The sequence below is a fragment of the Pteronotus mesoamericanus genome, unplaced genomic scaffold (assembly GCF_021234165.1).
Source record: "Pteronotus mesoamericanus isolate MK-2021 breed Mesoamerican mustached bat unplaced genomic scaffold, CSHL_Meso_final contig_182, whole genome shotgun sequence".
Taxonomy (NCBI): domain Eukaryota; kingdom Metazoa; phylum Chordata; class Mammalia; order Chiroptera; family Mormoopidae; genus Pteronotus; species Pteronotus mesoamericanus.
Window position 1 is genome coordinate 5,568,928 of NW_026555078.1, and position 23,476 is coordinate 5,592,403.

General features: G+C 54.2%; 1 protein-coding gene and 1 pseudogene across 1 annotated transcript in view; one reads left to right on the forward strand and one right to left on the reverse strand.

Moving 5' to 3' along the window:
* Positions 1-23,476, forward strand: part of CCDC88C (coiled-coil domain containing 88C) — a 109,470-nt gene continuing 85,994 nt past the window's right edge. The window contains exons 1-3 of the mRNA XM_054567147.1: positions 1-211; positions 984-1,084; positions 7,368-7,476. Of these exons, the coding sequence (XP_054423122.1) occupies positions 152-211; positions 984-1,084; positions 7,368-7,476 (270 nt within the window). The 5' untranslated portion in view covers positions 1-151. The remainder of the gene's footprint in view (positions 212-983; positions 1,085-7,367; positions 7,477-23,476) is intronic.
* LOC129065831 (V-type proton ATPase subunit D-like) lies at positions 5,386-6,095 on the reverse strand (annotated as a pseudogene).

Below are 23,476 nucleotides of genomic sequence, written 5' to 3' on the forward strand. Positions count from 1 at the left end.
GGGCGGGGCGCGGGGCCGCCAGAGCCGCGGAACGTGGGCTCGCCCCCCGCCTTTGTCTCCCGGGCGCGAGCCGCAGTAGCCCCGCGCCCGCCGCTCGCTGCCAGAGCCGCTTTGTGCCGCGGGGCGCGGAGCCGGCGGGCGCAGCCTCAGCATGGACGTTACCGTCTCGGAGCTCATGGAGCTCTTTCTGCAGAGCCCTCTGGTGACCTGGGTGAGTGCGCCTTGCCCCCCATCCTCATTGTTGGTGCACCGGCTCCTCTCCTGCTCGCCTGCAGTTGCCACAGACCCGCCCCGCCCGGGGCCCGGGTAGTCCCGGGACCTTGGGGGCTCAGCAAGTGTTCCCGGCCGGGGTCGGGGTCCGTGCTCCGGGCTCCGGAGGCTTTTCCTACTCTGGAGCCGGCGCTCCGGGTGCAGGACCCCGCGGCGCTCCCAGCTCGGGGCTGAGAGTGGGTACACCTGTTCCCGCCGAGGCGTTGGGTTGCGAGTCCAGGAGCGGATAGGGTCCGAGTGGTCACCCCGGCCCCTGTGACTTGACCACTCGGGTAAATGACCCACTCAATAAAAATATCCTCGTGTTGTTTTTGAACCCAAGACCAGTCGGTGAATGGTGGTGACGGGTGGGGAATTGGGGGGTGGTCTCCGAGTGGGAACGTCTACAGGCTGGGGTGGGCGCAGTGGTTTTCAATGGATCTGAGACGTGAGAAATTTATTGAATAGCCCCTTTATTTTTTTTCCGCATTCTGGGACGCTGGAGAAAAGTGGCGAGGAAGTTTTCCTCCTGCTGTCTCGCGTCTGTTGCCTGGAGCGGGACAGCGAGAGAGGCCCTGGAGAAGGGTGGGCTTGGCGCCCACTGAAGCTTGGGTGGGCGTTGGGTGACCCCCTTCTGCCCACACGGGCCTCGCCAGCCTTGGCCCTGGAGACCGTCAGACTGTGCGCGTGGGGTGACTTTTCCTGCCTTTTTGTCCACATCTTCCTCCTCGCAGGTGAAAACTTTGGGCCCATTCGGAAGCGGTAACCAAGACAACCTGACTATGTACATGGATTTAGTGGACGGCATCTTTTTGAACCAAATCATGTTGCAAATGTAAGTTGCCTTCACGGTCGAAAGACAAAATGATGCTTCAGGAAGTTTAAAGTGGAGGAAATGGAAAACAAATATGCAGTGGGAGGGATCTTTGCACGTGGGCCCTGTGGTATCTCAGTATAAGTGCCTTTTTGCTGCCATTCGTTGGAGTATGAGGAACTCCAGGATGTGGGGTTGGCCACTTGTTTGATGAAGGAAATTTGAAATTGAAGGACTGTCAAACACTTCGTGTAGATAGTGTAGTTAGCTTCAAAAATCAGGTTTAATGTGGTTTAAGCAAAAACGCTAAAAAACTTTTTGGGGGGGCAAGCAACTGTAACAATGTCCGGTTACAGGAAGTGTCAGGGTGGGTTGGGAGCATCTGTGTATGACTAAGGTTTCACTCTTGGTTAGGATGCCTGTGTTTCTGAGCTCCCTTTCATTTTATCTTCCATTTGCTGTCGTCCCCGTTGCACATGCAGCTGGTTAAGTCGCTTCTCGTGAACTGGATTTAAAATCACTGTTTCAGGAAAGGCACAGGGAATGGCATGTGTTGGCACCGGTTTGGACCGTGCATCTTAAACATGGTGGAAGTTACACCCGTTAGCATGTGTGTGTGACCACATCCTTTCCTGTTGCTGCATTCTGCAGAACCGGTCTGATTGACAGCCTGCCACATGTAGGTGTTGGCTTTTATGGCTTCGTTCTGTTTTTAACTCAGAAACTGCAGGGGATATACTGGAACTTAGTGTCCGTATGATTCATAGGCACTTGAAGGAGAATAAAACATGCTGCTGTTCTCTGTGGATCAACCCCTGTGCTCACCTACTCACCTGCAGCTAAACAAGTGAACTTGAGCCCTTTAGCTAACGAGAATCTGCTCCATTTCTGGCCCACACAGGAGATTAGCTTTAGCATATCCAGAAAGTGGTTTAAATAGACTTACCTAAAGGGGTCTATTTTAAAAAAATTCCCAAGAACATCGCTGCTTTTGTTTTAGTAAGTCTTGTGGTGTCATGCTGTGGTAGAGACCCTTCGGTCCTAATGGTTTTGTTTCGTGTGTGTGTGTGTGTGTGTGTGTGTTTTCAAAAGCACTACCCGCTTACCAATCCTGTGATTAGATTCCAAATGACAAATCTTTTGTCAACTTTGGCATCAAGATCTTTGATGAAGATGAGTTTTCCTGGGGTTGGCCTGTGGCATAGTCAAGTTCTGGCAATTTCCCCCCTGCCCCCCTCCCCCGCCTATTCTGTTAGACCCCGAAAATTACTGGATTCCATTGGTGCAGTGACCAGTGAAACTCCAACCTGTCCACACCCAAGCCCAAGACTGTTTAATTAAAAAAAACCAGCAGTATCCCCAGCCTTTTCATTCAGCTTTTACACCCAGGCAGAGGGAGAACAAAAGCCTGGGACTGTTTCTCTTTCCTCGCTGACCTTTGGAATTCCTGAAGCTTTTACCACTTGCTTGTAAATCAGGGAAGCCTGTTGGACTTTCCTCTGAAAAATGCCAGCTCATCTCCTTCACACTTGGCCCATGGCCGAATTCAGTTTGAAGGGCTTCTTCCCGCCCCTTGACAATTTCAAATGTTATTTTCTTCTCTCAGATTTGCCAAGGTAGTCAGTCTGGAAGTGGGAGCTGACTGGTTAGTTTGCAGGCCTTGAGGTCTCAAGCAATGCTCCTGGGTCCTTCTGGCCAGGTCAGGCACAGAAAGGGGTAGTGGAGAAGCTGTTGGGGGGGCTTTCCAGAATGAGGAAATGGAGGAGGGCGTGGCACCAGCAGCACCTAGTTTACTGATTGGATGGTCAGAATAACCCTGCTCCAGGTGGCAGAAAGGAGAACACTAGTTGCCCTTGGAAGCGGGGTGGGAATTGACAGGAAAAGGGGTACAAGAGGATTTCTGGGAGGGGTAGAAGTTTTCTGTATATTGACAGGCGTCTGTTTCATTTTTCAATACTCATCAAGCTGTAACTTAAGATATATGCATTTTACTCTATGCAAAAAAAACCCCCTTCATTTAAAAAAAAAAAAAAAACTCCAGCCCTAGTGTCAGCACATTGGCAGCCAGCCTGGGTTTGAACCCCAGGCATCTCTCGTACCACCTGCCTCATGCTGGGCATGGCGCTCAGCACCTCAGTTTCCTGGTTCATCAAATGGGAAATAAAGGACCTCCCTTAAGAGACGGTTGTGAGGGTTAGATGTGACGATGTGTTAGCATTGAGCACAGTGCCTGCTACTTAAAAGGCGTTCATGTTACTCACGTATTCACCCTCTTAATCCAGAAGGGATCGGAGGTATCCCGTAAGAGTTGTTTGTTTTTCCTTCAGTGTCTCTCCCATGTTCATAGTCTTCCAGATTCTTGCATAATGCTTAGCCCTCTCCCAGTGCGAACTAGGGCAACGCTGGACTCCAGGACCCACATCCTAGCCCCACACCTGGCCCACACCTGGCACTCCTTAAGCTAAGCCTCTGTTTTCACTTCCGCCAAATGGGGAAATGTCGGCTGCCTGGCAGTAAGGCTCCTCTGCCTTCTCTCCCATGCTCGGAGCTTCGACTGTGTGCTCCTCACCTATTCTGAAGAATTCTCCCTGGGTTGGTAGGACCTGAGAAAAGAGAGCAGTGTGCTAACCGGGTTGCTGGAGCTCAGATAAGAGGCGTGTTACCTAACACTTCAGAGCCATATGGAGGCTGCTGGGCCCACGTGACGGCACCTGGGCATTGTCTCTGGCAACTGAAGAAGGCTGCAGTAGGAGTCTCCTGGCCCCAGCCTCCCGGTGACATCAGCGCCTGGAAGCAGGAATGCCCTGTGAGCTCAGCTTTCAGGGGAGGCCCAGGTCTAGGCGAATTCCTGAATGAAAGTGAGGCATTGAGTGGCGTGGATCGAGATGCACGGGAAACGCGCTGAATAGCTCCTCTGTCAGTGCAAAGTCTCTGGGTACCTGCTGGTGCCCAAGGGAAACGAACATGTCTGATTCACGTTGGACACGTTTTTCACTGTCTCCTAGGAAGAGTGTCTCAGAGCTTTGGCTCTAGCATCAGGCAGACAAGTTCAAATCCCCCCTCTGCCACTTGCTCGTTTGTTACCTTATACTCTCTGTGCTTCCATTTCCTGATCTGTAATAGGGGGATGGTACGGTACATATTTGGGGAGGGTTAAAAAAGATCCTCTATGTAGAAATTGCCCCACAAATGCCAGTAATCATTGTTGTTAGAGTGAAGGCCAGACTGGGTTTGTGTGTACGTACATGCACGTACTGTGTGCATGTCCTTTTGAGAGTGTCCGCCTTTTGATTTGACCCAGAGTGGAATCCGTAGTCCTTGACCGATGGGTATTTCCCGCTGCACAGAGAGGTCGGGGCTCGGCAGCCCTGGGCAGAGTGGGGATAGGCCCTCCTTACCCAGAGTTGCCTTTTGTTTCGATTTGGCTCCTAATAACCTTTTTTCACCCTGAGAGCCTTAAAGGAGGGAGCATTAGTTAATGGTCACGAGAGTTATCTAATTGCTCATGTAGTAAATGCCAAGGCTCTTTTTGGAGTGTTGCTTCAGTTAACGATCACTCCTCAGAACAGGTGAGAACAGAAGCAGAGGTGGCAGAGCCCAGGCCCCGACCCGGGGCGCGTGCCGTGTCTGAGGGGCAGCAAACGTCCACGTGGGCGCTGAGGCCCTCAGCTCCTGGCGCCCCTGGGGCGGGCCCGCCTGACTTAAATGAAAGCTGAGACCACAGTAACAACAACGCAGGAAAAGCCCTGCACTTTCTCTAAGTTCTGCTGTGTTAAGAAGCGCATCTGTCACTTTATGAAATTGCTTCTTAGGTCTTAATGTACTATAGTCAGGGGAGAATTGCATCCTTACAGTGAATTATTTTGTAATGCGAGGTGCACTTCTGTTGCTAAAAGTGCCTTTGCAGTTTAAATTCTGAACGCCTCCTCTCTGCCTAAATTAATTTCCACTGAACTGTTAACCTTCATTTTCTCCATGATGAAAGGCTCCGCGAGAAACGTGTAATGTGTAGATGGCTTGGCCAGACTCCATTACTATGAGGGGACAATAAGAGATGTTGTCACATGACAACTGAAAAGAGGTCCTCTGGTTTCCCCAAGGTACCTGTGTGCCTATTTCAGGGACTACAGGAGGAGTGAATAAAATCCACGGCTGAGGAGTGCATGTAATATGTAAAGGGATTTGCACACACACTGCTGTGTGAAGACTCATAGGGTAGCTATCAAATATTTACTTAATGGTTGAATGTTACTTTACATATTTACTTTTTGAACTGAAGTGGTGCCATGTTGAGGCTTCTGAAAGGACCAGCGCAGGCAAGGTTATTCAGACAGAAGACCCTCATCCTTCCCTTCAGCCAGAAGATTGGCAGGCTCCCTCGCCTCGCCAGCTGCCCTCTGTGGCTCCGAGTCCTTCTCAGATGTTTTCTTAAGATGCTTTCTCTTCCCCTGTATTTTCTTTAACCTGCAGAGTGCATCTCGCGCCCTCTCCCCCCGCTCTGCGATGACGTAAGCAAGGGTGCATTCAGTCCGGGGAACGATGACGGCGTGTTCAGGGGCATTTACACGCTGTTGGTCATCTTAATAGGTTCATCCAAAGTAACAAAAGAAGGCTGCAGCTAGGCTCGTCCCACCGGAAGTTCCACGGCTTTGGCATAATTCCTCTTTAATTTAGCCCATGGTTCCCGCCTCTGGCTAAACCGGTCCGTTCCTCCGTAGTATTCAAATACTTGGCAGAGTAACACCTGCTACGTTATCTTTCTTTGCTGGAACCTTCACTTGGGCTTTATTTGCATTCTGGGTGACGGTGGTGTGGAAGTCCCCTGCCATGAGCTTGGCCTCAGCAAGTGAAAAGGCGGCTCCTCTCATCACATCACCCGCCAACACTGGAGGGCCTGTAGAAATGGAAGAGTGAAGGCGTCAGAGTTTTTCTTCAGGAGGTTTTGACCCGCCTGTGCTGCTTTTCGCTGAGCCTTCCCTATGGTCTCTGCCACGCGCGAGGGAGGGATCTGAACTTGGACTTTGCCGGACATTCTGACCGCGGCTCTTCAGCCGGGGCCCCGGCGGGGCGGGCAGGGTCGCCACAGCCCGGGCCACAGCGCCTGCCTGTCCTGGAGTCGGCTGCTTGTGTTCTCCTTGAATTTCCCATAGCGCCTGTGTGTGCGTTTAAATTGTGCTTCCAGTAACATCTGAAATGTCTCTGCGTAGACTTTATTTGTCAATTTTGTATTCATTATTTACTTCACAAGGGCTGATTTCCCTAGCTCCTGAAACTCCCCTTCATTATCGAGCGGGACAGGCTTCTGCAGAAAGAGGGAGAGGCCAGTGGCTCTTCCATCACCCCCGCTCCCCGGAGGCTCAGCGCCCTTATCACAGGGCTCGGGTGACAGATGAAGCCGTGAAGACGGCCCTCATTTGAATTGGCCTCCGCTCCCTGTGTCTTGGGACAGTAACACGTGGGGGAGGGCTTTGTTAGGGAGAGCTAGAGAGGTGGCAGCTGAATTGTCCCCCAGAGCCTGTCATCTGCAGAGAGGAAGCCTTTATGGACACCGAGCATTTTGGGAAATATCCTGTGCGTAGATAGATGGGTGAAATTACAAATCCTTTGATTCAGGTTTCTAGTTTCAGTATGACCAGGCCTGACTTTTGCCTGAGAGTAGAAAATAAAGGATGCTTTGGGGGTTTCCCATATGAATGATTTGTGTCCCCGCTGTTAGCGTTTGTCGTAAGCGGCGTTGTACACCACATAGTGCCACAGGCTGATGGTGGCGGCTTTTCGAGGTAGAATTCTGTCCCTAGAGTGTAAAATCACAGGCAGGACCAGCCCAAGATCAGTGCTAGTCAAAGCGGGGGGAACCCATGTGAGCGGAGCCTTAGTGACTTTTATTGATTTAAATCAGAAAACGTACCATTCCCCCCCGCCCACCCCGTTCCTTTCTTGATAGTTCATATCTTGTGGTTTGTTCAGCTTTTAATCCTTGGACTCTTGAACTGCCTTCGGGGGCACGTTATTGATTTTTTTCACAGCGTCACTTTCTGGGCCTGCATGGACACTTGGTGGCGGTTTATGGGGGCTGCTAACAGCGGGAATGGAAATGACATCAATTAAGGGCCTGACGTGGTGAGGTGCTTGGTGTGGGAGCAGCAGTGATGTGACGCGTCTAAGGGCCATGGCTCGGCAGTGGCAGGATTCGTGGTTCCAGCCTCACGCCAGCCCGGGCTTGGGGAGGGCCACACGCCGCCGGGCGCAGAGGCGCGGCAGACGCTGTGAGATACCGAATTCATTCCCCTGTTTCCTCCCCTAGAGATCCCAGGCCTACGAATCAGCGCATCAACAAGCACGTCAACAACGATGTGAACCTTCGCATTCAGAACCTGACCATCCTGGTGAGAAACATCAAGACCTACTACCAGGTAAGGGCTGCTCTCTGTGCCCGGGAGTTCTGCTGGGCGCCGGCCATGTCGTCACTCAGGCGGTTTCCCCACAGGAAGCCCAGAGGAAATGGTGCTCACGGCTAGGCATCTGCTTGCTGACGCTGCGTGTGTATTTTTCACTTGCATCTTTTTTTCTGCATTGTGAGAAGGGTCGGATGTCAGATTGCTTTACTTTGTCCCGCACATGGGCATTCTTCGAGCGGCGTGCAAAGCATCGTGTCTGGTGCTGCGAGGGCCCCAGAACTGAACCGTGACTCCCTGCTGTGGCCCCAAGCACCAGTCGCATGGCGAGTGGCTGGAACGGGCCCCGGGAGGGGCACCCTGATGTGGTTATCGTCACAGCTCAGTGAGTCTTTGTGCAGCAGCCCTTCAAGGGGCTGAAGGAGATAGGAGACTGCAGGAGGGTCACGCTGTAATCGACAAGCCCCCAGCTTGCAGTCAGGAGCTCTGGGGTTCACGGTGTAGAGGGTCCACTTGTCAAGTGTGCCCTATCTTGTTAGCAGAGAGCCAGTGGGTAGGAGGGCCTGATGGGTAAGGGCTGTTAAAATCCCCATCCCAGCCTTGGGCAGGGCAGGTGAGAATCTTTGATGCTTATGATCTCTGGTCAGCACAGGCCGTGTGGATTTAAACTGCCCTGCAGGGCCCTGGTTTTCAAAGTTTTTCTTGGGACTGAAACTCCCCCCTCCCCTGAGCCCATATGAGGCTTTCTAAGATCTCAGATGAAGCCCAATGACTGGTTGACTTGGGGGTTGGAGGACCCTAGTGCTCTCTGCTCAGCCACCTCCTCTGCCTCCAGGGCACCTCTGTGTGTTCCCAGGACCCCAGGGAAATGGTATGAGAACCACTGTACTCAACAACAAGTCCCAGATTCATGCCGAGGTTTCCCTGAGCTCTTGGCCAGACTTGGCCTCTGAGACGGATTCTTAGCACTCACTGTCTTGGACTATAGCTTAGTCTTGGTCTGGGGTTTAGGAGCATCCCCTCCCTGCCCTGGAGCAGTGGCTGCTGCTTCTGAGGTCCAAGCTGATGGGTGTCATTTGTGCTGTGGCACTTGGGCCATGTGCAGGGCCTGGTTCCTGCTGGGGGCTGTGGTGGCTGCAGGAGCCTGTGCTTCTGACTCCACACAAATTTGAAGCGGCTGGGAGAGGGAGGGAGCGGACAGCGTCCTGGCCGCACGCACCATTGGCAGTAAACAGGCGCTTCAGATGCTGTGTGCTCTGTGCCTGGGGAAGCGCCTGGTGCTAACCATTCAAGAGACACACCCTTAACGCAGGCTGTGTGGGCTGGGGTGGGGGGCGGGGGAGTTGGAGAAGGTGTCACCTGATTGGAGTTACATTGGGCAAGTAAGTTTCCAGGTTTGGAAGGTTATGGGACGTCCTGGAGGCACAAGACAGTTCTGCCCTCCATCTGTCCCAGTCAGCCTGGCTGAGTTGTAGATGAATCAGAACCAGGGAGGATGTCAACAGGGGACTCTTGACAGGTGAGCATCCGGCCTCAGGTATGGGTGGGAGGCAACAGCCGCGAGGAAGGCCCCTGGGGCGGTGGGGCCTCAGGCTGTGGTGCGGGCTGTTTGGCCGTGCAGATGCTGCCCGCTGGTCTCGGTGGTCGAGCAGGGTGTGCAGACGGTGATCACAGCTCTGAGGGTCCGGGCCTGGGCGGGCCAAGGGGCCTGGGCACTCACTGCCAGGGACGGGGTCGCGCCTCAGGCAGGTCGCTGCTCCTGGGGCACTGCGCAGAGCTCCAGAATGTGGGAACCGTCCCAGGAAGGAAAAGATGGCCAGTCCACCCTCGGGGCCCAGAAGGAATGGCAGGAAGAAGAAGGGAGGGCCCTGTGTCCTCAGGTGGCCTCTACACTATGCGCCCTTCAAGGGCAGGGCCAGTGTGCGCGGCAGGCTTGGCGCTGGCGCCCGGAGCCGATGTCGGGTGAGCAAGCGCGGAAGGCCACAGGGCGTCCCTGCCCCAGGCCCGCTCACTCGGGAAAGCCTCTTGGGCTGACACGGGAGAGGTGTGGGCAGGGTTGCACTGTGTCTTTTTTCCTTCCGATTTATTGTGAAATGAAGTTAAGTTCTGGTCCTATAAGTAGTATGTGCTCTTTCTAAACAGCGTGGAAAACAAACAAGTAGCAAGAAAAAAAGAACCACCCATCACCCTCCACTCAGAGACAATCATTAGGAACAGTGTTAGGGTTTCCTCCCAGTGTTTGCATGAATAGTTTTTGTTTCCCGCCGCTGCGGTTGTGCTTTGTATACAATTGCATATCCTGCCTTTTTCCCCCTCCCACCTGACATTATAGCATAAACATAATTGACTATTATTGTAAAGCGACATTCAAGAAAGTTTTACAGAAGTATTGCCCAGCGTCCCCTTGCTGTGGGAGCTTGGATGAAGCAAGACAAGCCTCATTCCTTACGAGGGACCAGGGAGGGCCAGAGGTCACCTGCAAGTGGAGTGGGACTCGCCAAAGCCACGCCAAAGTCACAGGATCCAGCCCTGCGTCTTGTTTGCCAAGCGATGGGTCTGCCCGCCCCGGCTGTCCTTTTCTGAGGCATCACGGGACAGGGACAGTGAGGGAGGCCAAGGGCCTCCCAAGTACCGTGGGCTTGTTTCATAAGGAAGCTCAGGTGTTGCCTCTGAAAACCTGAGGAGACTTTGACCTTGCGAGAGGACAGATGGTGGGTGAGAAGCAGCGTGGCCACGTTCAGGCTGATGCTGGCGTCCCAGCCAGGGTCCCAGGCCTCCTCCCGGCCTGCTGGGGCCAGGGCCAAGCATCTGTATTTTCAGCAGTTCCCCAGCTGTTTGAGTCTTACCATCGTTCCTATTTCACCTGGAACCAGTGGGCTGCAGTGGTGGTTCTCAAAGTGGGGTTCCCAGGCCAGCAGTAGCGGCATCATCTGGGAACATGTTAGAAATGCATCTGACAATCTGTGTTTCTAACAGGCCCCTCATAAGTCCTGCTGCGGAGGTCCTGCAATGTTTCTTTTTTCTTTTTTCCAAAGAGAGAGGAAGGGAGGGAGAAGAAAAGGGAGGGAAACATCGATGTAAGAAAGAAACATCAACCAGTTGCCTTCAGAACATACCCGGACCCAGAATCGAACCGGCCACCTTTTGGTGTGCAGGACGACACCCAGGCCACTGAGGCGCACCAGCCGGGGCCGCGGTCTGTCTTAACAGCCCTCCAGGGGACCCTCACAGGGCAGGCGCTGGGTGTAGAGCATTCCTAGTGATGTCTAGAAGGGGCACCTGCAGCCAGTTCTTACCAGGTGTCTCCTCCATCACATGCAGCGAGATACAGCTCACCCGCCCCGGGACAAGAAGTCCGGGCCCTGGCAGCCCTCACCGGCGAGGCTGCAGTGATGAGAAGGTGACCACAGCAGTCACTGACAGAGTGGCCGGGGAGGCGGTCGGGGGCGCCAGCTCCAGGACACATGCGCCCACATGGTCAGAGGCCCCGAAGAAAGACCAGCCTGGGGGACCACAGCCGCAGGCTGCCTCTAGCCGCCTGGCCGGCAGCTTTGCGCTCAGGGCCACGCAGGGCCTGTGTCATGGGCTCAACGGCCAAGCTCTGTTTTTTAATCTTGAGCCCCCTGCCCCCCTTTTTTTTTTTTAAGTTAAATTTTGGAGTTATATAGTGGTTTGTTTTTTACATCAGGGCCTGGAGTCCTTAGGTTAAACACAAGTTCATCCGATAGTGGAGCCGGTAGGAAGGTGAGACGAGGGCGGCAGAAATCCAGCAAGGAGCTGGCCGGTGTCTGCTCTTCGGGAGGGTCTGCGCATGGTGTCCCACTGCCATTCGCTGCCCTGGGCACCTGTGGTCTCGCCCCTTCTCCCGACGGTTAGGGCCTGCTTGTCGTGTGAGGTGGCTGAGGCCTCTCTGGCTTCCTGGTGGTGGGAGGCACTCCAGACAGCGGCCTGGGTAAATCCTGTGCCTTTTGATGGAGACGTCCATCTTTGTGGGAGGTCCGTCCTGAAATTGGGACCCTTAGAGGGACGTAGGGACCTGCGGCAGGACTGGCTCGGAGAGGGGCAATGTGCTGAGTTCCTTTGGGTTCCTCCCATCACCGACTGTGCCTGGGGACGGGGTGTCCCTTCTCTGGGCTTCCGGGGTCTCATCTGTCAGAAGAGGATGGGCCCCTGGGGGTCTGACGCTCCACACGGCGCCCTGGCCAGAGACAGCCGTGATTTAGAGTAACGGTCACCTCGAGGAAGTTTTGTTTTAGGAGTTCCTTGAACTTGGCTCTTCCAACTTCTGGTCTCTCACCGTGGTTAGAAGGCTTAGCAGACCCCAAATATTGTTCTTTATCTCAAAAGAAAGAGCAGAAGACATAGTCTGGGGTTGCCTTACCTTCTGTGCTTTAAAAAACTAAAAATAAAACAGTACCAGTGGGTATAATGAACACCTGTGTATCCTATTCAAATGAATACGAACATATGACATATGTGGCTATTTTTCATATTTGTTTCTGAACTTTTTTTAAGAAATAAAACTTTTCTGATACAAGTCCCCAGTGTGCCTCTGCTGAGTCCAGTTACCCTTACCTCCCTCCCTCCCTCCCTGGAGGTAACCCCTATCGTTAATATGCCAGGTATCCACTTCACGTTTTTATATTCTTGCTGTGTGGGTGTGGGGTGTGTGCATGTGTATATAGACACGTACATACACAAACACTGCTTTGTGTGGTGTCTTTCATTTTTTTTTTTATCCTCACCTGAGGACATTTTTTCATGGCCTTCAGAGAGAGAGGGAGGGAGAGAGAGAAACACTGATACGAGACAGAAGCAAGCATCAACTGGTTGCCTTCCTGTATGCACCCCAACTGGGCATCAAACCCACAAGCTTTCGGTTACAGGATGATGCTCCAGCCAGCTGAGCCACGCCAGCCAGGCTGCGTGGTGTCTTCAGATAAAACCCCCGTACGCTGCCTGTACCTTTGCCCCCTCGGGCTTGTTTTTGAGACCTGCCAGCAGTGCGTGGCAGTTGTGTTAGATAAGCATGGGCTGGCTACTGAACGCTAGAATTATCTTGAGAAATGTGCATGCCCGGTTTGAAAACTGAAAGACTTTTGTTCAGAAGTAAGAATGGTAGGAAATGTGCATTTGACGCTGTCGGTGGGAACATAGTAAACTCACGTAGCTCTGTCTCATTCCTGTGGTCTGGAGGGTTTCGTTACAGTGCAGTCCCCTCGGGTGGGCGTGCCCTGTGTTGATGGGTGGGAGCGGGGGTCGCGGGAGGTTTGGCCCCGCTAAAGCCATACTGACAGATTCCACCGAAATTTGCTTTGTGAATAAGTCATGGTGTTAAATTTGCAGGGGAGATGTTACGTGCTCCACTTTTGACTCTAAAGGTCGAAGAGGAGGGCTGTGAGGTAGCTAGGCTTGATTCTGTGGCTTCTTATTTACATTCTGAAGCAGAGTAGACAGGGCAGAAGGGGAGGAGCCAAGAGAAGAGGCGGGTGGGGGATAAAAAGTGCGATTTTTTATTGTAAAAATATTTTCTGGTTGCAGATTGGTAAATAGGAAGAAAACTGAATACACTCACCACCAAGGGATACCGTTGTTCACGTCTTGCTATGTATGCTTTCTGACCTCTTGGCTGTGTGTGTGTGCGTGCGCGTGTGTGTTTCAAGGTGTAGATGTCCTTCCTTCATGCCGTAACATTTGTAACCTTTCTGTCCCTTTACTGTGCAGTGAGCATCTATCCGTGCCACAAAACAAACTTTCATAACAAGGATTTCAGTGTGTCCCTGGTGTTTCACCACGTGGCCGTAACTCTGTCGTTGATCCTGTTATTTCTGTCTCAGAATTATAACCAGTATCGCCATGAACATACTTGGTCCCTAAGTTTTTCAACAACTACTCTTATTTCCTTGGGATACATTCCTAACATGGGATTCCTGGGTCAAAGGGCACGAATACTTCGAGGGCTTTTGCTGTTTATTGCCCCGATCACCCGTCTTTCAGGCCATTCGGTTTTCTCGCCAGCTTGCGCGCTCGTTTGCACCCTTCACGCGCAGCACCGGTCCCTGCGGAAGGTGGACTCCGCCACGTTGGTGACGGTCTGAGATTATTTTTTACTGTGCGTCTGGGCAGACATGCTTGGGCTGGAGAATCGAGAGGTGCTGGTTTGGAACCTCCAGCAGGACAGCCGGGGCGGCTGGGGCCTGGTGAGAGAGGGCGGTGACCAGGACCCCTTCGTCAGAGAGACCCCTGTGCCCCGACCCTGTATCGGCAGTGGGAGAGCCCTTTGTCTGCTCTGGACCCAGAACCTTACCACTGAATGTTTGCTTTCAGTCTAAAATTCAACAGAGAACCTTCCAGGCTGTGTTGGGAAGTGAGCCTGAGGAGGGCAGGGGAACGCAAAGACCCCTCCTTCCGTCCTTCCTGCCCCTCGCCTTTCCTGTGGTGATGAAATGTGGGACGAGGAAGCTGGGCGGCCTCAGAGGCGGGTGTGGCTCCCCTGGGGTCCGGTTCTCCTTTCTGTCTCCTGTTCTTAACGCCGCTTTCCTGCCTGAGAAGTTCACGTCCACGGGAGTGGGAAAGGGGCCGGGTAAAGCGACCGCTATAACCCCTGTGTGTGCGCCGGATGTGGGGTGTCACAGGACACAGGAGCTGGGGAGGGGGCGGGGCTCGGGGAGAGCTTTCTCAGCAGGGCCTCCCTTAACCTGGGATTGTCACGGAGTTGGACCGGCAGAAAGTGGGGCGCCAGGGGGCTGTCCTGGGAGAGGAACAGCACCTGCACAGTGTGGAGGCGTCAATGGCCTGAGGGCCAATTAAGTCACTTCAGAGTGGCTATGGGGAGTGACGATGGGTGAGGCTGGAAGGTGGCAGCGTTCCAGGGGGTGGATGTCACGCTTACGAATTTGAACTTCAACCCGGACACCTCGGGAGTCCTTGGAGAACTGTTACAAGGGACAGTTTACGAAAGAAACATTGGTGCTGCCTGTGTTGAGAGCGGCTCATGTCAGGATGGAGTAGGGAGTCAGGGCAGGTCATGGGTCCCTGGACCAAGGCTGGGGCGGGGCAGAGAGGGGGCGCATTCCAAGAGACCCACGCGGGGCCTTGGGCCCCTGGGGCCGCGGACCGCAGCTCGCTCAGCGCCTTGCCTGGAGCAGGCATGTGTGCGGAGACTGAAGGCGGGGCCTTAAGGGCCGAGAGGTCGTGGCTCTGGGTCAGCCCGACAGGGGCCACCAGAATTCTTTTCCACACTGAATGGAAGGTGTTTGCTCCTAACCCGCTGGTCAGGGAGGGAGCAGATGGGCCAGAGGATGCCTGGTGACACACTGCATGGTCCCAAACCTTTCCAGAGGCAGGTTTGTTTCTGCCCCTTGGAGTTGGTGTCTTTTCTGTCCTTTTTGTTTCCAGAAGAAGAGCTGTCAAGGCATACTGAGTGGCAGCCAGGAACTTTGGGACTCAGTGCTGTGCCCCAGTCAGAAGGTTGAGAGAAAATGCTCGAGTGCCTATCGTTGAGCCAGGCACTCTGCAAGGAGCGTTTTAGCCTCGTGGTGGGGAAGAAATCGCCGTCCCCGTGTTCTGTGGAGTAAGGGAAGGAAACCGTCCCAGAGAGCGGCAGGTTTCTGAAAGTCAAGAGATCCACAATCACTCGTGCAGGGAGGTGGCTTGCTGCTGTCCTGTGAAGGTCAGCAGGCTCCGCAGGACAGCAGACGTGGTGGGTCCTGAACCAGAAGCCTCGCATGGTGGGCCGGCTGGGGGTGCCGCTTCTGGCGGGGCTTCCTCTGGGGCTCCCCCTTGTGAACCCGATATCACACCAACCAAGCCCCCGAGGAAGGGACTGCAATGCCTCAGGCACGTCTGAAACCAGCCCTTCCGGGGCTGGGCCATGGGTGGGACTCAGGGAGCAGCTGGCTGCAGACTGTACCCCGCACCCCCCTGAGAAGCAGGAAGCTGAGAATCAGGGCTAATTGCAGGGACTGGGAAGGGGTGAAAGGTGGGCCTGATGTAATTAGCAGGGCTGGAATGCAGCCAGGCCAGGGAGGCTTAAAGCCGGGGGCGGGGTGGGGGGAGAGCATTTGTCTGTTTGTCTGTCTCCTCTTGGCCTGGAGTCCAGACCTTGAATTGTTGGGGGTTTCCATTCTGTTCCTGAGCCGCGTCCCTGTCTTTTTTTAAAAAAAAAATTATTGATTATTATTATTTTAATCCTCACCCAAGGATATGTTTATTGATTTGAGATAGGAAGGGTGGGCAGTGGGGAAAGAGTGAGAGAGAAAAATGGATCAGTGTCCCTTGCATGCACCCCGACAGGGTATCGAACCCACAACTTAGGTATGTGTCTTGGCAGGGGGTTGAACACACAACCTTTGGGTGCATGGGACAGCACTCTAACCAGCCGAGCCACCTGGCCAGGGCTCTCTCCTTTGTCTTAGCAGAGAGACAGCAGCCCCAGAGTTTTACCCTTTGCTCCCAGGTGCTGAGGATGTCCCCAGGGTCCCGGTGGGCTGCCACCTGGCTTCGGTCAGTTCTGCACACACTAAACCCAAGTGCCCAATGCACGGTTGGGCCGAAGACCCACTCCGATCTTCGCATTTGCCAATCTAGACTTTCCCATGTTTCTGATCCAGGTCCCCTCCTCATGTATTTCCTTTTCACCTTTTGCTCAAGGTCTCTCTTCATTTGCAGCCACTCATTTGAAAAACGTTGTGTTGCGGAGCTTTTGACGGAGGAGAGCAACACAGCTGTGTCAGGGGCCGGGAGCTGGGCCGCCGCCCGCAGAGTGACCCGCTGGCCTCCGCCTCAGTTAGGCCTGGGAGGCCCCGCACTGGCGCTGGGGGAAGCGGGGCTGCCGCTTGCGTGACGGTACCCTGAGCACTGGGGAGGTCGGAAGCAGCAAGAGGCGCCAGTTCCATTGGCCACCAAAAGGTGGGAAATGGATTTCTCAAGTTTTTAAAAAAGAAAAAAAAACAACAACAAACCAGTCTCCCCTTTGCCTTGGGTTTTGATGTTAAGCGCCAGATCAGCTCGTCTGATGTTGTAGCTGGTTTGTGAGAGGAGGTCTGAAGGACCTGCCCGGGCAGGCCCTGCCTGCGCCTCGGGAAAGCCGGCTGTGTGGGCCACGTCCAGGGCTAATCGCAGTTTTTGTTACTCGGCCGTTCTTTTTGGAGAGGCAGAGTTTTTCTGCTGCTTTGCGGTGGCATTCCGGGGCTTGGTCCTTTGCAGTGTAATTTCAGCCATACTTTTCTAGTCATGAGGAGGAAGGCGAAGTAATGAGGGTGAGGAGGTGCTTGTCTTTGGGGTTGGTGGGTTCGGCTGGGGCTGTGGGGGCGTTGAAGAGGCTGCACCCCTTGTCCTGGTTCTGAGTTTGCTGGTGAGGTTTTGAGGGGAGGTGGAGGTCCCGCAGGGCCACGAGGCTGCCGGCTGTGTGCCGCAGGAGGGGCTCCGCCGGCGTGGGGTTGGGTTTCCCCTGGTTAAGGGGAGAGGGAGGGATGGTGTTCCAAAGAGAGGGCCCCTTGCTCTCCGTGGGAGGAGAAGAGGCACAGCACAGCCAGGGACCAGAGCTGTCCCCCGGGCTCCTGAGGGCGTAGTCAGTTTGGGTTCTCGGCTGGGGCTGGGGCTCGGCCCCCGCCCGGGAAGTGGGTGAGCTGGCAGCCCAGGACATGAAGCCAGAGCAGGGAGAACAAGGAGGGAGACGGGAGGGCCCAAACAAGCGCGAGCACCACCCACTATCTTGTCAGGTTGGGCCATTTGATTCTTTCAGGGGTCTAGAGACTGGCTTGTCCCTGTCACTAGCAAGGTGGTGGATGGCGCATCATTGAACTTCCTCTGACAGGTTGCTGGAGGTTTCTGGAGTCAGCGAGCCCTAACTGGGCAGCCCCCACTCCCCGGCTGACCCTGCAGGGGCTGCCCTGCTGAGCAGGGACTCTGCCCATGGAGGGGCTGGTCACTTGTGTTGTGGAGGACTTGGGAGACAGGATTTGTACAGATCCAAGTACAAATGGAGAGCGAGCAAAGTCCCGGCAAGCCCGTCTGTCTGCAGAGGTGCCGGTGTGGCTTCCTTTGGGCTTCCTTGGGTAACGCTGTCTCCAATCAGTAGAGCCCGTCCAGGATTGTCGGGCGGGGTGACCAGGACCTTGAGCAGGCACCATGCTGACGATGTGGCTCAGGTGCCCCCCGGGTCAAGCAGAGGGGGTCGTGGGCAGACCCGCCTCTCTGGGCCATGCTTCCTGCATTTATTAGTGAGTTTCTGGATTAGTCCCATACATGTGCACACATGTGCTTGATTTCTGCCCTCCATAAGTTTCTTCTACATGAGGAGCCTTTGGTTTTAAGCTTACTGTGGGTTTACAGCATGCCAAGCGTCTTAGGCATATTATCTCTTGGGAGCATCAGATTTTTTTTCTGCCACCAGCAATGGAACTTGTTGAAAGCAGGTATCTTTGTCTCCGTTTGTCTCGCCGCACCAACGTGGTGCTGTGGCTGCTGTCAGCGTGTGTTAGTGACAGATACAGAGCAACAGAGGCCATGAGTCCCTGGAATACATGGTTCAGAGGCTAAGTCGTGCCATTCAGAAAACTCTCAAAAAACCCGCGCTGGTCCTGGGCCCAGGGTCCTGCCTCTAGGCTAAAATGACTGCAGAGGCCCCTGACCTGCTGCACCTCGCTAGACTGGTGAATAACTGGAGCACAGGGCCCTGCTTTATTTGCACTGTGTCTCTTGGGTGCCTGACACGTATCGGGTACTCAGGTCCTGACTGTGCTGGGGGTCAGTGGGGGCAAACCCGGATGGCGGAGATACAGTGTGGGGGCGGGGGGGGGGGCTGGAGCCTTTGAATCCCACTCTCAGCGGGTCCCCTGCGGCTTTCACACCAACCTGCAGGCTTCTCATGTGGTGTCGGCTTTGTTGATGGAGATCCCATATGTCAGGTACCGGGAGGCTCGGTCCCTGGGGGGTGGAAACTGAATTGATTGTTTTCCACTTCGTCTAGCCAGCTTGGCTCCCTTGAGCTTTCTAATGTTTAGCCTTAATGACTTTAAAACTTTAAAAATAAATGCCTCCTTTCCGAACCACAGCAACTAAATTAACAGGCTCATCCTCCGGTCCTTGCTGCCAGCCGGAGGCATCCATTTCCCTGTAAATGGTGGCATGGTGGCCCCTCAGGTATCAGGAACGCAGAAGCGGTTTTGACACTTTTTGTGCTAGGCTGGTCTTCTAACCTCCCCCCCCCCCGTCAGCCCCCGCCCCCACCATTGTTGGCGTGAGAATCTGTGATTTTCACATTTGATAAAGTAAAGCTTACAAATTTGGGCGCTCCCCATGGAAATGGATGAGGTCACCTCTCTTTTTGGGGTGTCCGAGAACTCCAGGCTCGGCTTTAGCCGCCTGGGGCTCTTAATCCAAAACAGCCCGGCCACAGTGTCAGCAGAAGGCAGGTGGGGATGGGCTGTGGGTCACTTGGGAGGAGGGAGGTCCCCAGATGTGTCCTGCCTTTCTTTCCATCACCCACCGTGACCCCCGGTTTCTTCCTCTGGGAGGAGACCTCCTCTGCGGCTGCCTTTATGGAGCCCGCCCCTCCCCCCCGCTCCCAGGGGGCCCAGGCCGGCATCCCCTGTCAAACAGCTGCCTCTCCAGAGCCGCCTTGCTTCCTCTGCACCAGCAGGTGTGGCCTGGGACAGCAGCCTGACCCCGCCAGGCCGGTTCCTCTGTCACGTGGGGGTGATACCCAGACTGGATCCCCCGGGTTGTGCCGATTGGGTTTGCGTGGCTGCCCCACCGCACAGCGGGAGGCCGGAGCCTGGACTCTTCAGTCACCAGCTACGATGCTGTCTGTGCGCGCCCTCCCTCTGCCCTCGGGCACCTCGTCTGGCCCTTCATCCCTCCTGCAGCACCTTCCCTCGTCTGCCTCTGCCTTGGAGAAGCCCAGGCAGACGCTCTGAGCCCGGGTTTAACTATTTCTGTCATCGTCGTCATCACACCTTGCCCCTGTCACCTGCTTTCTCCAGGACGCCCGCCAGTTCGCAGGCTTCCGTTTGGACAGAACTCTGGTGGACAACCTTTAACCCTCCTCCCCACCCCCCAGGATGTGAGAGCACCGTCACTGCCAGTTGAAGGGTCACCTTAATAATATTGCTTGGATTCCCATGCTGCGGTCCCATGAACTGTATTCAAAAGCAGCGGTGCAACTGGACCAACAACCCTGCCCCCGCCCCCACCCCCAGCCCCCGGGAGCCGTGCAGCTGAGAGCCCCCCAGGGCAGGTCTGTGTGAGTGGGCTGCCCTCTTGAAATGTCCCTGCTTTACTGCTTCCCCTGTATCAAGCTTTGGGTCTTTATTGACCCTGAGGTTCAAAAGGGTGGGACCCATTGGTTGCTAACTGGCAAAGCCATTGCGACAGGCCTTTTAATCTTGCCCTTTTAAACAGAAGGTAATTGGGAATGTGACCAGTGAAGCCTTCCTCCTTCTTTTCATCCCTTTGAAGGGATTCTCCTCTGGCTTTGCCTGAGGTCTCCTGCCCTGCCCTGGGAGGCTTTTCCTCAGCCTTCCATGTCCCTAACCACCCCCACCTCCGAATTTCCTGGGCTGGGTTTCATTTTGGAGGGGTGCACATGGTGGGAAGGGGGGTGACCCAGTGCAGAGTCCACAGGTCACTTACATTCCTGGGTCTGTCTGAACGCCTCATAGGCACCGTCTCAGGAAGGGAGAGCCTGAGCCACCGGAGATGGTGCAGTCGGTGGGAACAGGGTCAGCTGGGCGCCGTGGTCCTGGCAGCCCCAGGGGCTTGGGAGCGGCCAGCTGGCGTGGGGGGGTGGAATTCGTGATGCGACGTGGAAATCCAAGCCTGCGTTCAGGTTGGGTGGGCAAGAGTTTAGAAAGTGTGACTTGGAACTCCTAAGTAGACCAAAAATTAAAAAAATGAGAAAAAGGGATATAGTGTACCCAGGAAAATCTAACGTTTAAGTCTTTTAGGTAGCAGCCTGGCCTCAAATCACCTTTGACTCCTAAAAAGCAAGGACCGCCACCCACATTCGCAGCAGCAGCAGCAGGAGCATTCACAAAAGCCAGAAAAGGGGGAGCACCCCAGTGTCCTGCGGTGGGTGAACAGATCGACAATATGTGGTGTGTACACACAGTGGAATATTATTCAGCCTTAAAAAGGAAGGAGATCTTGGCACACGCTACAGCATGGGCAACCCTGGAGGACATTATGCTAAGTAACATAAGCCCATCACAAAAAGATAAATACTGCATGATTTCACTCATATGAGGGACCTAGAGTAGTCCAGTTCCTAGAGACAGGAAGTAGAACGGTGGGCACCAGGGGCTGGGGAGAGGGAGCAGGAGGGGGGAGTTATCCTTCAACCCATTAAAACCAGAGTTTGGCTTTGCAAGATAAATTGCAAAAAATGTCTGGAGATTAAGACAATAATGCGAATGTACTTAGCGCTACTGAACGTTACTCTCAAAATTGGTTAAGATGGTAAATGTTAACGTGCATTTTATATGGTTTTGTGGTATGTGTATTCTACCATAATTTTACCATAAAAAGGACCAAACCCCACATTCTTTCTTTCTGGAGGCCCCTGTTGGCTCCACTCTGTAGCACGGGTGGCCCGTGACTTGGGCAAAGGAACCAGGACATTTCCACTCCATTCTCTGGACTTTGGGGATCTCTGTGTTGATTTGGGTTTTTTTGTTTGTTTTTTTAAACTTATTTCGGTGCTGGGAACCCTGCAATAGAATAAGACCAGCTGTTGGCTTTTTGCAGATGGCACCTGGCAGGTGCTGTTGGTGGCACCTTTCGGGAGGATGTGGCAGGCGTGGCTTTGGGCTTTACCTTCTCCGGTCGGGCGGGGCAGACTTGCAACAGCCAGTTAGAAAACCAAGAGGCTGGGCGAGGGAGTGCGCCGGGGTGACCCCTGCATTGCAGCAGCCCCCAGGTGTCCTGCAGCGGGTGGGGGGCCTAGGCGAACCCGGAGCCTTGGGGACACCAGCCTGTGCTATTTCTGCGGCCAGCACAGCGCCTGCCTGCCGGGCTTCCAGAGCTGCGCTGTGTTAGATGGCGGCCCACCCTTTCTCCTATGGTAATGAGATGGAATTACTAAAAGCATAAATTAAGGGGATAGAAGGTTTTTATGGAACACGTGGCTCCGTGCCAGACGTGTGTCTCAAATATTTTCTAAAGGAATGAAGAGGGCATCCCAGAAGACCGTCCGTGATGTTCATCATAAAAGGGCTTGAAACCCCAGCCCCAGCTTTAAACGTGGCTAAATGAGCAGGATCAGTCAGCGTTTCTTTTTTTGCCCCCTTTGTCTTTTCTTATTTGTTTTAAAGGAAAAAACCTTTTCCCTTGGAGTCAGCAAAGGGGTTTTTCCACATCGAAGCAATTAATCTTAAGTTCCCGCAGCCAAGATACTCCTGTTGATGATGGATAGTCCTGGGACATGAGGACTTTTTAGAAGTTCGTGCTTAAATCAAACCAGGATTAAACTGTCAGGCACGGAAGCATCCCTTTCCCCTTGAAAGCTTTTGGGTCTAGGTCAGTGACTTCAGCTTTGAACTTGAAATCACATCTGTTTAGAGGAGCAGTGGGCAATTTCCCCCGGCGAAGCCTGGGAGGGCGAGGAGGACGGTGGTGCGGGGTCCTGCCCACAGGCCCCTGTTTTTGGAGGAAGGGGGGATGGAGCCAGTTTTTCCTTTCTCACCTTCCCTGCCCCTGCCTGGCCCATAAAGGCCCCACTCTATTTGGCCACTAGCTGTTGAGCCCCTAAATTAACTAATTTGTCCCCCGTTGGGGTGGAAGACAGGAGTGCAGCCTGTGCGCCTCGGTTTCCCTGGATCTGGAGCCCGTCTGGTGTCCAGCACCAGATCCAGGGTATCCAGACTAATACCCTGCCTTGGGCTGGCGAACAGTGGCTGGGGAAGAAGGCTTCTCCATCTGGAAATGAGCCTTCCGGCCCCGCCCCTCACCCAAGGAGACCTTGGCTGACTGCGCCGAATCGGAACCTGGAGGCTTTCTTTTCTGCTTTCTATTTTTATCACATAAGTGATTACAATCAGAATAAATCTTCGCATGAAAAGAGAGAAGGCAGATGTCCCCACACCATCCTGCCACCTCAGCACATTAAAGTGGTTCATAGTTCACTGTCCTTCCAGGCCTGTGGCCCTTCCCTGGGAAGGGAATCTATGGCTTTCGTGGGGACAGCTGAGGGCTATTAATACCCTTTACACCAGCGCTGAAGGGGGAGGAGTCCACATCTCTCCCCACGGGGGCTTCTGAGGCACAGCCCACTGTGAGAACAGATCTCTGTCTTTATTTGGTTGAAACGTCATATGTTGGAGGGCTTCGATCCTTCTTTAGTCATTTCTGTGTGTTTCACAAGTGGCTGACAGCTTGCCTTGTGTATTTCTTGTGTGCAGAGCACTTTAAGAGCTTACTGTGAGCATCTGTGGTGAGCCCAGAGCAGCAGACCCAGCCACGGTCTGTTCTGCGAGTCCGCAGTCGCTTGTGTCACCCCGGAAATGCCGAGAGGCCCTCAGCCAGGGCCCGGAGTCCCCAGGGCAGAGAGGGACAGAAGCCTTTAGCCTGGGGCGTTTCCACAGCAGGCGCCGCCTGGTACTTGCTGGACCTGGGGGTGCAGGGGGCCAGAGGTTAGACTCAGCTCTCAGGCACAGGAGCCTTGGGAAGCTGGGCTGAGGCTGCCAGGCGCCATGAGACCCAGTTCCCTCATTTTACACGGGGGCGGGGGGGGGCGGTGGCAGTTAGGGGCAGGAGTTGGGAGAGGGCCTTGGCTGTGGCCATACAGTGAATAATAATAGCAGAGCTGGAACACAGCTCCCGGTGGCAGGACAGAAATCTGATCGTGCATTGGTTGGGACCCACATACCACGGGGATCCTCTCCCACTTACTTGCCTGCAGGTTGGCACATCCCCGGGGCTCCGCGAGAGTCCTCTAGGTTGTTTGGGCTCAAGGGCGACTGCTGAGGATCATGTCAGTACAAGTCCTCTTGGGGTGGCCGGTGGGATGATAGAGCCC